Below are 12,353 nucleotides of genomic sequence, written 5' to 3' on the forward strand. Positions count from 1 at the left end.
CTTACTATACAGGACACATAAATTTCACCTCAGAATCTGCTCACTTCAGGGAATCCTGTCTTCAGTGAAGCTCTCTTGCATCAAGCAGGGTTCACCACCAAGATTCGCCCACCAACTTCTTAAAGCTCACCCCCCCACATTCTCAGAACAGAGCACAACATCCTAAAATAGCTCCTGCCACTCACACCTTCACCCCTCCTCCCCACCAGGCTTTCAGGAAACAAGTGAGGAAAAGGTCAGTTCTCCAAGGGGAATAGAATCCAAGAAAAACACTTCAAGTTACTATCATGCAATGTAGTTTATTATTTCACAGAAAAGTTAGAGACCAAGGCCACAGTGCTGTTAGACGCCTCCCTCCCCAACCCCCAACAACCCACCCCAACCCCCACCCCCAACAACCCACCCCAACCCTGCTATAAAAACAGAACAGAACACAACAAAATACCACAGTCCAGGCTGAGCTGGGGACAAAACGTGGCTCCAACACAAACGACGGAAACACAAGACAAAACATCTCTGCACATTTATATAAAAATCGCCATGGCCCACGGGGAAAGTGGTCACAGCATGTCAACAAGGAGACCGCAGATCCGAGGCATTTGGAGCTGCCACCTCTGGCTACATCTTCTGGGCTCTGCTGCAGGAACGGAGGGTAGGGAGGGTGCTGAGGGGCCGGGCAGGACCCTCATCTCACTCTGAAGTTCAGGTCACTGGCTGGATATGCTTTTGGTTGGGGAAGATGCCACAGGCTCCTTTTTCCCAGAGGAAGAGGGACGCAGGGAGAGGGCAGGGGCTGCAACGGCCTCTACCCTTCCCCTCCCAGGCCCAAGTAAGGAAGGCAGCCAAGAGATCGCCCCTCTCCAGAAGAGTTCACGGCCCCCAGGAGCCAGCATGCTCGCGTTCACATGGCGTAAAGCCCCACAGCGACCGTTGCCACCAGAAAGCTAAGTGTGAGGATCCATCGGATGAGCGGCACCTGGGAGAGGATGCTGGGCTGGGGCTTGGCCCTGGACGTCTCCGTGGGTGTAGAGCCTGAAAGAGAAAGGGGACAGTGTCAACACCAGGACAGGGGTGGGCACTTCTGATGTCACAGGAAAACAAAGCGGGGGGGGGGGGGCTCAGCAGTGTCTAGTACAGTTCCCACTCAAGGCCAGGATGCTGCCAGAGCACAGAGCAGTCACCCTCTAGCCACGCCTGAATACCTCCAAAGATGGGGAGCTTACTATCTCTCCAAGCTGTCCATTCTTCCCTTTTCAACCACTTTGTGAGAAAGTCCCCTCCAGGGGAACCCAAGGGACTACCCTTTGAGAACTGGTGCATCCAGGTGAAGTCCCCTCACCTCCATCAGGTCGCCAATCCCATCAGGCCTGGCCACCATCCCAGCACAGTGAGAAAGTCACAGGGCAGGTGGGCTCAGGTGGCACCAGGAGCAAAGGCCTGAGGTAACCTGCCAAGCAAGCGGCTGAACTCCCCGCTCTCCACTCCCCAGACTCCCAAAGACACACTCCCGCCCTTGGGGGTGTCAGGCTCAGGGAGGGGGCATTTTGTGGAACACATCGGTGCTTTGGGGAGTTTCCCAGACCCTCTCCCAGCAGGGTAATAGCTAGAAGCAGTCCTGGATCATCCCCTGCCCCACGTCAGGGGGTCTCTGCTCAGGAACCATTAAAGGGCCCCAAATGGAACCTAAATTAAGAGGGAGGAGGGATCTGCCATGACTTCCAAGGGCCCTGTGTGTGCACGTCTTTCTTTCCAGCCAATGAACTAGAACCAGCTCAACCCTCCTGATTCTGGAACTGGGGAAACTGAGGCTTGGAGAGTCTCACGTGTGCCCAGTGTCATCCACTGAGGGTGGGCCCCATGCCCTCCAACTGCATCCAGTTTCTCATTTAAAACATGAGAAGATGGGAACAATCAAGTGATGCTGGAGACAGACAGCTGGGCTTGACGCCCCTCCAACAGGGCCCAGAGGAAACACCGCTCCCAGGAGGCCCTCACCTTGCACCCTGCTGCCGGCCCGCCTGTGAAGGTCTGGTGCTTGCGAGGGACTCTGGTCCTTGGCGTCCCGGGTCAGCAGCTCCTGCAACTCCTCAAACAGCTGCAAAACCAAAGACACACATCTCAGTGAGCGGTGGTGCTAGGCCGGCTGAAGGTAAGGTCTGAGGTTTGGTTATGAAACATTAGGACATAACAAAGTCACAGGAAAAACACTGAGCATCGAGTACCTTTCACTCAGCTTACAAGAGATGTCCCAAGTACCTTTGACCCGCCTGCCTGCTCTCCCCTAAATGCTCCCCTAACAGCCATCCTGAATTTGAGGTTCCTGGTCACCACGCATGCCCTGATCCTGTGTCCCTCTGCAAAGCACAGTTTCATGAGTGGTCCCCTAAGGGATGCACTCTGCTGCAGCCCGCTGCCTTCTCTCATTTCTCTTGGTGAAATCTATCCTTAGTGTGTTCCGTGGTAATCATTAGCCAGAGTTTACAGGTGAGGAAACTGCAGCTCCCAGAGATGAAGTGCCTGGGCTGAGGCTAACCCAGAGGTCAGGCAGCAAGAGCCAGCCCTCCGATGGGGCTCTGGCTCCAACCCTCCCGTTCCTTCTGCAACACCTCGCTGAAACACACAGATTTTTCCTGGAGGACTGACCAGGTTTTGTGGGTTACGCGGTGGTCGTTTTTTAGGGAAATGCAAGGAAGGGGCATTTTTCCAGTCTCTTCTGAGGTCCCAGGCTGGGAATAAGCCACAGGAGAGCACAAGCCAGGAGACCCAGTCCCCATAGGGCCTCCGGGTTGTCCCAGTGCGCTCGTGGCCCCAGTAACAGTAGCTAAGGTTAGAGGGGCAGACCCTGCGCCCGGCCTTGCTATCGGGCCTTTATCGATTCAAATTCACTTAACCCTCACAAGAAACTCTAGGAGGTAGGTCCCACTGTATCCCCATTTTACAGATGGGGAAACTGAAGTCCTGAGCGATGGAGGGATGTGCTCAAGATCACCCAGCAAGTAAGGGGGAGAGCTGGAACCCTGCCCCGACCCCCGACCCCAGGCCCCTGCACTTAACCGTGACCCTCAGCCCCCTCCCTTGCTCTAAGAGAAATGTCCCTGGAGGATTAGCTGGGAGAGGTGGTGGCCAACCTGAGTGGCCAGACCCTCACCTGAATGTTGAGCAGAAACGCGGTCTTGGCCTCTTCCAGGACCCTCTGCCTGACCTCAGGGGTCATCTCCAGGGTGTTCATGCGGGCACGGTAGAGTTGTTTGAACTTGGTGGCGCTGGCGATGTTGGGGAAAGTGAAGAAGGCCAGACCCTCCCCGGAGCTGGGCAGGTCCAGGGCCTTCTGGGCAATCTTCTTGAGGACCTGGCCCCCGGACAGGTCGCCCAGGTAGCGGGTGTAGGCGTGGGCCACCAGCAGCTCGGGCTCCCTGCGCCCCACCTCGTGGAGTCGCCGCACGTAGAGCCTCGTGGCCTGCGTGTAGGGGATGCTCTCCTGCCAGCGGGGTCCATACCAGAAGGCCAAGTCCTGTTCCAGGGCGGCCCTGCGGTGCAGCTCCTCTGGGAAGTAGAGCGGGGCAAACACCGGGTTCTCCTTGTTGTGTTCAATCTCCTCCTCCAGGGCCCCGTAGATGTGGTACAGGGAGGCCGTCACCAGCTGCAACCAGAGCCAGCAGGTCAGGCCGCTGCCATGTATAAGACCCCATCCACCCCATTCACACTACTGCCTTCAACATAGACCCACGTCCCCACCCCAGGCTGGGCTCCCACCTCTGGCTGGCCCCTCCAGTCCTCTCCACACAGCAGTCGGAGGGAGTGTCCCAGGAGAAAAATTTCCTCAAGCCCTTTCTGAGCCTAAAACCCTTTCCTCACGCTGGATAAAACACGCAGCCTCGCTTAATCCTGGTAAAAATCCTACAAAGGAGTTGCTACCTCTCATTTCACAGAAAAGGTTCAGAGAGGGTCTGAGACACGGAGGTCACACAGCCAGGAGACAATGAAACTGAAGGCAAGCCCAGGCTTTCCGAGGGGGCCTCCTGGCTCTGGAGCAAGGGAGGACCTGAATGAGGGTGTTACTCTGGCCTTTGATCTCTGGGTGACCACCTGCAGGGCGTGATCCTCCTTCCTGGAGGCCTGCTCAGAACCCCACCACCGCTGGAAGCTGGGCTGGGTGACGGGCCCAGTGCCCCTTGGCTCAGGGAACTCCCATTACACATTAATTCTCTAGTTTCAGTTTGAAGGAGGACAAAGTTTAAGAGTTCTGGTTAAGGTTCCCAGGTTATTTCTGAGCTACACACCTTCACAGCAGCCCCATTTCTCACCAGAGCAGAAAGCCGGACAGCCTGGTAGAAAATAGCTCGTGTTTTCACCTGTGAGCAACCGGGTTCTAACTCGGCTGAGCTAGTCCTCAACTGTGTGACTGCGGGTAAGCCGCTGGCCCTCTCTGGGCGAGCTGAAGTCTGGGAGTGACTCTGTGCAAGTCAGGCCTCTGTTCCCTTCCCTGCCGAGAGAGATCACCTGACCACACCCCAAGTGGGGCTGGGTTGAGGGTCGAGCAGGCTGATGCAGCTAAAAGCTCTGGATGCAGCCTGGCACGTAGCACTCAAATCAGAAGCCGTGGTGATTTAAAAAAAAAAAAAATGCCACCTCCCTCAGCATAATCTGAGTGAGCACTGGGACCATCAGTGGATATTCAGGATCCAAAGTCCATGGTGCAGGGGGAAGGATAGCTCAGGGGTAGAGTGCATGCTTGGCATGCATGAGGTCCTAGGTTCAATCCCCAGTACCTCCATTAAAACAAATAAATAAACCTAATGACCTCCCCTTACCCCCTCAAAAAAAGAAAAAAAATTTAATAATTAAAAAAAAAGTCTACAGTGCCTGGGGATGGGATACTCCAACATCCACCTCCCCAGCCACATCACAGCAACCAGGTGTTGGTCATCTTTTTTGCGGAGACATCATGGGAAGGATGAGGGAGAAAGAGCTAAACCCAGCACCCACAGGCCATAGCCCAAGGCCCTTGAACTGTGTGTTAATCTCCCTTCACTGAAGCACCCCTTGTGTTGGAAGTGTGTCCAGAAAGCAAAAGGCAGGGGGTGCAGGAATGGTGGGATCCAGCTCCCCACCCCACAGTTCAGCTCCAACAAGCCTCACACCCAGCACCTTTCTGGTTCTCTGTCAAGTGCTTGCCTTCTCTCTGCATGAATTTCACAACTGTGCCAGGAAATAACAAAATCTGCCTCACATAGATCTGTGCCCTGACGAAAACTCTGCTGTTGAAAATCTCACAAGGAGAAGATACCTGAGGGAAGTCAGATAAGGTGCCCACAGTCTTACTATTAGGAAATGGATGCGCTGTGGCTCGAACCCATACTACCCCACCCCGCCACCCCTCTGCTTTCAGAGGCAAACCAGAACTAGGTCAGAAGCACAAGCTCTGAAATGAGGCCAGTCTTGGTTTGATTTTGGCCTTTCCCATTTCCTTACTGTCTGTGTGATCTTCTGTTAGTTACTTAACCTCTCTGAGCCTTCCCTGCCTCATCTTCCTTATCAAGGCTGAGGCACAGATTAGGAATCAAATATGAGGGAGCGGATATCGCTCAGTGGTATAACACATGCTTAGCATGCACGAGGTCCTGAGTTCAATACCCAGTACCTCCATTTTAGAAAAAGAGATAAAGAAAGAAAAAAGAAATCAAGGAATAAAATGCTGGGCACAGACTAGGTGGTCAGTTGATGGTACAACTGCCCTACCCCCTCCACAATACCACGCAGGTCACACCACATAGGTCACATGCTGTGTGACCTTGGGTTAGTCACCTCCCCTCTCCGAGCCTCAATGTCATGCCTATCTGGTCCTTCAGCATCCCTGGTCCCAATCCCCACTTACACCACTGGCCACCCTCTGCCACCTGGCCACATACCTTAAAGCCTTCTCGGGTCACCTGGCCCCTCTGAAAGTTCTTCATGAACTCGGCATTCTCTGCCTGGGTGTGCACCTCCTGGGTGGCCTCCTTCAGGGCCTCAGACAAATCCTGGGGCATGCTACAGAGGGAAAAGAGAAAGGTGAACAGGGGGATGGCTCTGAGCAGGGTTCTTCCTGAGCCTCTGAGGGTACGCCCACCTGTCGGCAGGCCTTCAAGAGATTTTGGCTTTCATCAGGCTTCTCTGCAGAAATCCAGACTTCCATCTAGTGCACAGGCCACAGTCCCAAGCGCCTTAAGATGCAACCCCAAATTAACTGTATTACATAAAACACTATGCAATACGGTCCCCAAAACCAACGGGGAAATCCTGGTACCAGTTCTTCTCAATATAAGAGAGGAGGCAACACCACCCAGGGAGAAGCAGCAGTTGGCGGGGTGAACCCTCAGATTCAATGTGGCAATTGCTTTGATTGATTTGAGGCCCAAGATTTAATTCATTAACTTTGTTGAGGTTTCAGATTCAAATCTCATGACCCCCTATCATGTTATGCTCATCACCAAAGTGTCTGAGTGAAGAAGCCACAGAATTGTCATTTCTCCTTTCTCTCCTGCACCCCTTCCAGAAGCATCATCTCCTATTCTGTATATGCTGATCAAATCCTTAGGAAAAGGGAAGGAGCCAGATTTGGAGGTGGACAGATCAAGGTTCAAAACCCAGCTCTGACACCTGCTAGCCAGGAGCCCTTGGCCTTGCTGCCTCCCTCAACTGTGCCATCCTCGTCTGTAAGTGGGGACACCGCAGTCTCCGTCATGTCTGGCTCAGCTGCTGTCCTGCCCAGGCAATCAACAGCTAGTGAGAGATGGATGTGGCCAAGAGGGGGCTCTTGTAAGAAAACCAGGCACTGTCACCCAGGTTCCTGCAGCCGCAGGAATCCTCCAACCACACTCACAGGTCCAACGCCAAGAACAAAGTTGGAGTCCATAGCAACACTCCCATCGCTCACCCACCCGCAGCCAGGGAACCAGGCATGTAAATCACCTTTCATCCCTCCAACTACCCTACCCGGCGAGACTAGAACCCAGCTCCTCCCGAGACCAAAGCCCAAGTGACTAGCTGCTCAGTGAGGTCGCTTCCTGCTTCCCCATTCTGTCTGAAGAGCTCGGCGAGAGGGTAGGGGCTGCCCCGCCGGGGAGAGGCCGGTCCCCCGCCCCGCCGCCACGCTGCCCCGCCGCCTTGCGCTTGCCTGTCGGGCTGCGGTTGCTCCATCTGTCCGGCGGCTCTCGGTGCGGGCTGCGGTGCTGGCTCCGATGGCTCGGATAGAGCGCGAGGAGGCGGGTCGGAGGGCGACGTCCCGAGCCCCGACCGCGCCGTGCATTTATCCCCGGGGCGGGTCACGTGGCCGCCGCCCGACAGCTGATCTCCACTTTCTGGCCCGAAGTTGCAACACCCGCGCCGGCCTACGCCCCGCCTGCCCATAGCCAGCGGGGGTGGAGGAGGAGCGGTCATATGATCCTTGGAAAACAAAGCTATTTAGAATAGGACGTTAAAACACAGACACACAGACACACACACACACACACTTCTAGAAATCTGGGCAGCTGTGTGATTTTGCCCCTTCCAGAGCCTCCCAGCCATTCATGGGACTTGAGCACCCCAGGAATCTGAAAAGTTCCAGAGACCTGGGGGCAGGGCTTCTCAGAGCAGGAGGCTGGGGGACAACATCAAGCACTCACCCGCCCCTAGACCCTGCCGTCTCCTCCTTCCCTGCTCTGGGAACCTGCTCCCTAAATGTCACCTCCTCCCAGGACCCTTAGCAGGCAGCCTGCCCCCTCACACCTGTTTTTCCATTGTTCTTGGTTTTGTTTTTTTCTTGAGCACCTACTAAGTGCTCGAGGCTGTACTGTTTTCATGGCTCATCCCTACAGTTACCCTGTGGAGTAGATCACTACTATTTTACAGAGAGGGAACCTGAGACTGGGGGAAATAAAGTGGCCAGCCCAAGGTCAAACAAACACTGGAACCTAAACCCCAGGGTGAGTCCAGGTCTCCGCCTGCCTCCTGCAGGCTCGCTAAGCACTTGGTACCTCGCTAAGCAACTGGACAGAGATGCTGGCTATACAGGCTACCTCCCAGCTTACCTGCATAGGGCACTCTTCCAGGCATCATCGGGTCTGATTGATCACATCCTCAGTGCCCACTCCGGGCCTGGAACAGATCAACTAAGGAATAAATTCTGCATGAGATTGATCATTTAGGGCTGAGGGAGGCAGGTCCCTAGGTAAGCCCAGAGGACGAAATAAATGGACTAGGTGATTCCTAAAGTCCCTTCCCAATGCCACAATTCTGGATTCTAAATTAAACAAAACAAAAAAGGTGACTCTAGCTCGTTACAAGGATGTTGTTTAGAAACAAGGTAGCAAGTGCCCCACTTCTGATAGAAGGTGAGCACAGGCTTGAAGACAGCTTGTGCAGCCTGGATTCCCCAGCTGGGGGAACACAGTGGCTAAGGCGTTCCCCCCCAGCCGTACACGTATAGGAGTCTCTGATGCTTGGAGACAATCTGGAAAAACCAGACAGGTCCAGGAGGTCAGTGTGTCCATCCAACCCAAGGTCAGGGCCCTGGCCATTGATCCATCCTCCTCTGGGGTCATTAACCTGAGTTTCAGTCAGCAGATCAATCCAGCGACCTGGGGGTTGCGGAGCCTCCCAGGTAGAAGGGCTATGCTGAGAAGTTTAGCTCTTGATATAAACCATATATCCACCTTCTGCTTCGATGAACAGTGGTAACAATACTGATAGCTAATATTCACTGAGCACTTACTGTGTGCCAGATGCTACGCTAAACACACATATTAACTCATTTAATTCTCATAATAACAACAAGAGTGTGAGGGTCTGAATGCTTCCCCATCAGCAGATCCAGAGCCAGTCCAGAAACCTCAGAAGGTAAACCTCATGTGATCTGACACCATCGTACTTAACTTGGGGGAGGGAACAGGGACCCCAAGAGGGGAATGACTTGCCTCGTAGGACACAGAGCCTTCAGTGACCCCAGTTCCTGGCTCTAGTCCAGGCTCACTTCTCGTTCCAACTTCTTCCCTGGGAGCCCCCGACTTGGCAAGAACAGACACCGAAACCGCACTCCACCCCTAGACACACAAGCCTAGGGCAGAGGAGGCCAGGTCAGAGCTGATCCGGTGTCTCCTTTGTCCCAGTGTTGAGCTTGGGGCCCTTCCCCCTGCTGATTCAGCTCCCTGACTTCCCCTTCCCTGTCCTCAAGCAACCAGAATGTTTTGAATGGTATGCTTTTTTTCTCCTTCTATGGTAGGCGGAATAATGGTCCCCAGGGATGTTTGCACCCTAATCCCCAGAACCTCTGAGTATGTTACGTTACATGGCAAAGAGGATTTTACAAATGGGATGAGGAAGGATGCGGAGATGGGGAGGTTATCCTGGATTATCCTCGTGGGCCTAATGTGATCAGAAGAGTCCTTATGAGAGGGAAGCTGGAGGGTTACAGACACAGAAGGTGATGTGATAAGGGATACAAGACACAGAGAGAGAGAGAGGCTGGAAGATGCTATGCTGCTAACTTTGAAGAAGGAGGTAAGGACCACGAGCCAAGGAAAGCAGGCACCCCACCCCCAAGCTAGAAAAAGCGAGGAAACGGGCTCTCCCCTAGAACTCCAGAAGGAATGCAGCCCTGCCCACCCATTTCAGGCCATCTTTCTGCCATCCCCCACCATTAAAGCTTCATGCCGTCAGAGAACCCACCGTCCTCTCTCTGGGCTTTCCTCTCAGAGTCAAATGCTTGAGCACCTGGAACGGGCCAGTTGTGTACGAGCGCTGGAGGTACAAAGCTGAAGAGACTAGAAGCCCACCTGGATAGAGCATGCACGCTCAGGACCCTAATGAAGGAAGTCTGGGCCCAGGGAAATGATCCAGAAAGGGGGCAAGGGACACCAAAGACAAATATGGGTGTAAATCAGAAAGAAACACCGGGGCCAGCTCTGAGCCAAGTACGCTCCCAAGTGTGGTCCCACCTCATCCTCACCAGACCCAGGAGGTGGGCGTGTGTCTGTGATGGGCAGAATGGTGGCCCCACAAAAGTGTCCTTGCCTAGTCCCTGGAACCTGTGAGTATGTTCTTTTACCATCGAATAGGGTGATCACACTTTGCAGAGGTACTGAAGGTTACAGACCTCAAAGGACGGGTGAGAATTGGCCTAAGACATTCCTATTTTAAAGGCAGCACCAACAAGAATTTCAGAAGAATAGGAAGCAGGACATGAGCGAGAAGAGGAGTCCGCGATAAGTCCAAAGATTTTGGTTTAACCAATTGGGAAGATGGAATCGCCACTTTCCTGCGATGCAGAGTTTACTGTGACGGGAGATGCTCCGCGGCTCAGCCTTAGCCAAATCCATTTTGAGATGCATGGGGCAGGGTTCTGCCAATACTGTGCAAAAACTTGAGAGTTAAACAGGAAACTTCTGCCTTTTTCCAGAAGTTTCACTTCCTCCTGCCAGCTGTGAAAGCTGCCCTTGCACCACGCACCCAGCGGGAGACTGAAGCAGCAGCTAGTGACTCAGCGAAATCTGCCTTTCCGGTCTCCCTGGTCCCCCCTCCCAACCATGACACAGCAGAAACGCAGCTGCACGTGGGGAACGTGGAAACCAAGACTCAGCATTCTGAAGGCGCCACCCTCCCACCCCGCCAGGAAAACATAAGTGGTTTGAGCAGCAGGGAGGGGCCAGGGCTTTGGCTCCTGAGGCTCCAACAGTGAAAAACAGACGCAAAGTCCCCAATGAGGCTGGGGACAGGGTGGAGGGGGTGGGGAGGGGGAGTCCCGTGCCTCAGCTGGACCGGTATTCCAGGTGAATCCGGGGACCCCACATGGATGTCCTCAAGCTGGGGGCATCCCAGGTAGACAGGGTCACTCAGGGTGTCCTGACTGCACCCACACCCCACCCAGACCCAAGAGGACATGCCTTTGACCCAGGAAGGGGAGTGCGGGCTGAGGATGAGGGCCGCAGGGGTGATCAGCCTCACTGGAGCGTGGCTTTCCTCTCAGCAAGGCAGACAAGCCCAAATCATGAAAACCATCCTCAGTCAGGTTTATTGTTTATTTTTTATTTCACCCGGCTAATGGAGACACTGGGGATTGGACCCACGACCTCGTGAACGCCAAGCACGCACTCTACCCCCCCACCCCACCCCACCCCCATCCCCAGTCTGGACTACTACCAAACACTGAACTTTTCTGGGTGACAAGAGACCCCATAAGGGAGGTTGAAACTGCACTGGCAGAATGGGAGAAAATGTTTGCCCCACGTGTAACAGACAAAAGATGAACATTCGTAATAAAAGCGCTCCCCAAAGCAGTAGGACAGTCACTAGGAAACAGCATTTCATACTGGTTGGTTATCATGACCCTCCTGGGAGGGCAGGGTTCACCCCAACAGAAGAGCAGGAGGAGAGGGGAGCCTTGGCCCTGATGGAACACTGTTTCACTCCTTATCTCTTCTACTCCTCCTCCTGCCAGTGATTTTGCTGATAAGTTTGTTGACATGACAGTGATCACTCCTCTGGTCAACGAGGATGGAAGCTCCACAATGCCCTTGGGAGAAAGTGCGAGGTTTTTAGCCTGATGCTCCTGGCCCACTGCCCTCAGCCCTGGCCATGTCCCGGGGGGAGGATTGCACCCCTCTTGCTCCCTCACGCCCTGCGTGCCAGTCTTAAGAATACCTACCTCCCTCTGAACTACTGAGGCACCCATCTCTTTGGGCCTTGGCTTATGTCGTCCCTCCTGCCTAGAATGCCCTCTTTTGTCCCTTTGCTAGGCTAGTCACCTTTCAAGACTCAGCCCAGAAATAGATTTTAGACTTTGAGGAAAGAGCTAAACCTACAAAATACATAGGATACACCACAAAGGAAAATCTTACTGACCTTAGATTTGGCAAAGATTTCTCAAATACAACCACAAAAAAAGCACAAAATGTTAAAGAAAAAAAAAAAAACACCAATGAGACTTCATCAAAACGTAAAATTTTTCGTCTTTAAAGACACTGTGACCACATACACACACAGAAGAGGCAAGTCAGAGACTAAAAGAAAATATTTGCAAAAATATATCCAACAAAGGACTTGTCTCTAGAATATGTAAAGAGCTGATATAATTCAATAAGAAGGCAAATTTAAAAATTTTTTTAAAAATCTAAATGGTTTTTTGAAAAATTGAAGTACAGTTGTTTTACAAGGTTATGTTAAGTGAATTTTTTAAAATGGGAAAATTTTGAACAGATAATTCACCAGAGAAGACACATGGGTGCTAACTAAGCACATGAAAAGATATTCAAGTTCACAGGTCATGAGGGAAGTGCAGATTAAAACCGTGATGAGATGCCACTACGCACCTATTCAAATGGCTAAAATTAAAGACT

General features: G+C 53.0%; 1 protein-coding gene across 1 annotated transcript; it reads right to left on the minus strand.

The window, feature by feature from the left end:
* Positions 1–375: 375 nt before the first annotated feature.
* HMOX1 (heme oxygenase 1) lies at positions 376–7,316 on the minus strand. The gene is made up of 5 exons (XM_010989919.3): positions 7,157–7,316; positions 5,910–6,030; positions 3,149–3,640; positions 1,996–2,095; positions 376–1,032 (listed from the first exon to the last, which is right to left on the minus strand). Exons 1-5 carry the CDS (start codon positions 7,177–7,179, stop codon positions 902–904), a joined length of 867 nt encoding a protein of 288 aa, XP_010988221.2. The 5' UTR covers positions 7,180–7,316; the 3' UTR covers positions 376–901.
* Positions 7,317–12,353: the final 5,037 nt, after the last annotated feature.

The sequence above is a fragment of the Camelus dromedarius genome, chromosome 11 (genome assembly GCF_036321535.1).
Source record: "Camelus dromedarius isolate mCamDro1 chromosome 11, mCamDro1.pat, whole genome shotgun sequence".
Lineage (NCBI taxonomy): Eukaryota > Metazoa > Chordata > Mammalia > Artiodactyla > Camelidae > Camelus > Camelus dromedarius.

What these genes read in the sequence shown, in the direction of transcription:
- HMOX1 (XM_010989919.3), bottom strand. Translation starts at nt 7,179, where the DNA reads ATGGAGCAACCGCAGCCCGACAG. An exon ending in TGACCCGAGAAGGCTTTAAG is followed by an intron (nt 3,641 to 5,909) that starts GTATGTGGCCAG and finishes CTCTGGTTGCAG; the next exon opens with CTGGTGACGGCCTCCCTGTA. An exon ending in GGCCGGCAGCAGGGTGCAAG is followed by an intron (nt 1,033 to 1,995) that starts GTGAGGGCCTCC and finishes TTTCTCTTTCAG; the next exon opens with GCTCTACACCCACGGAGACG.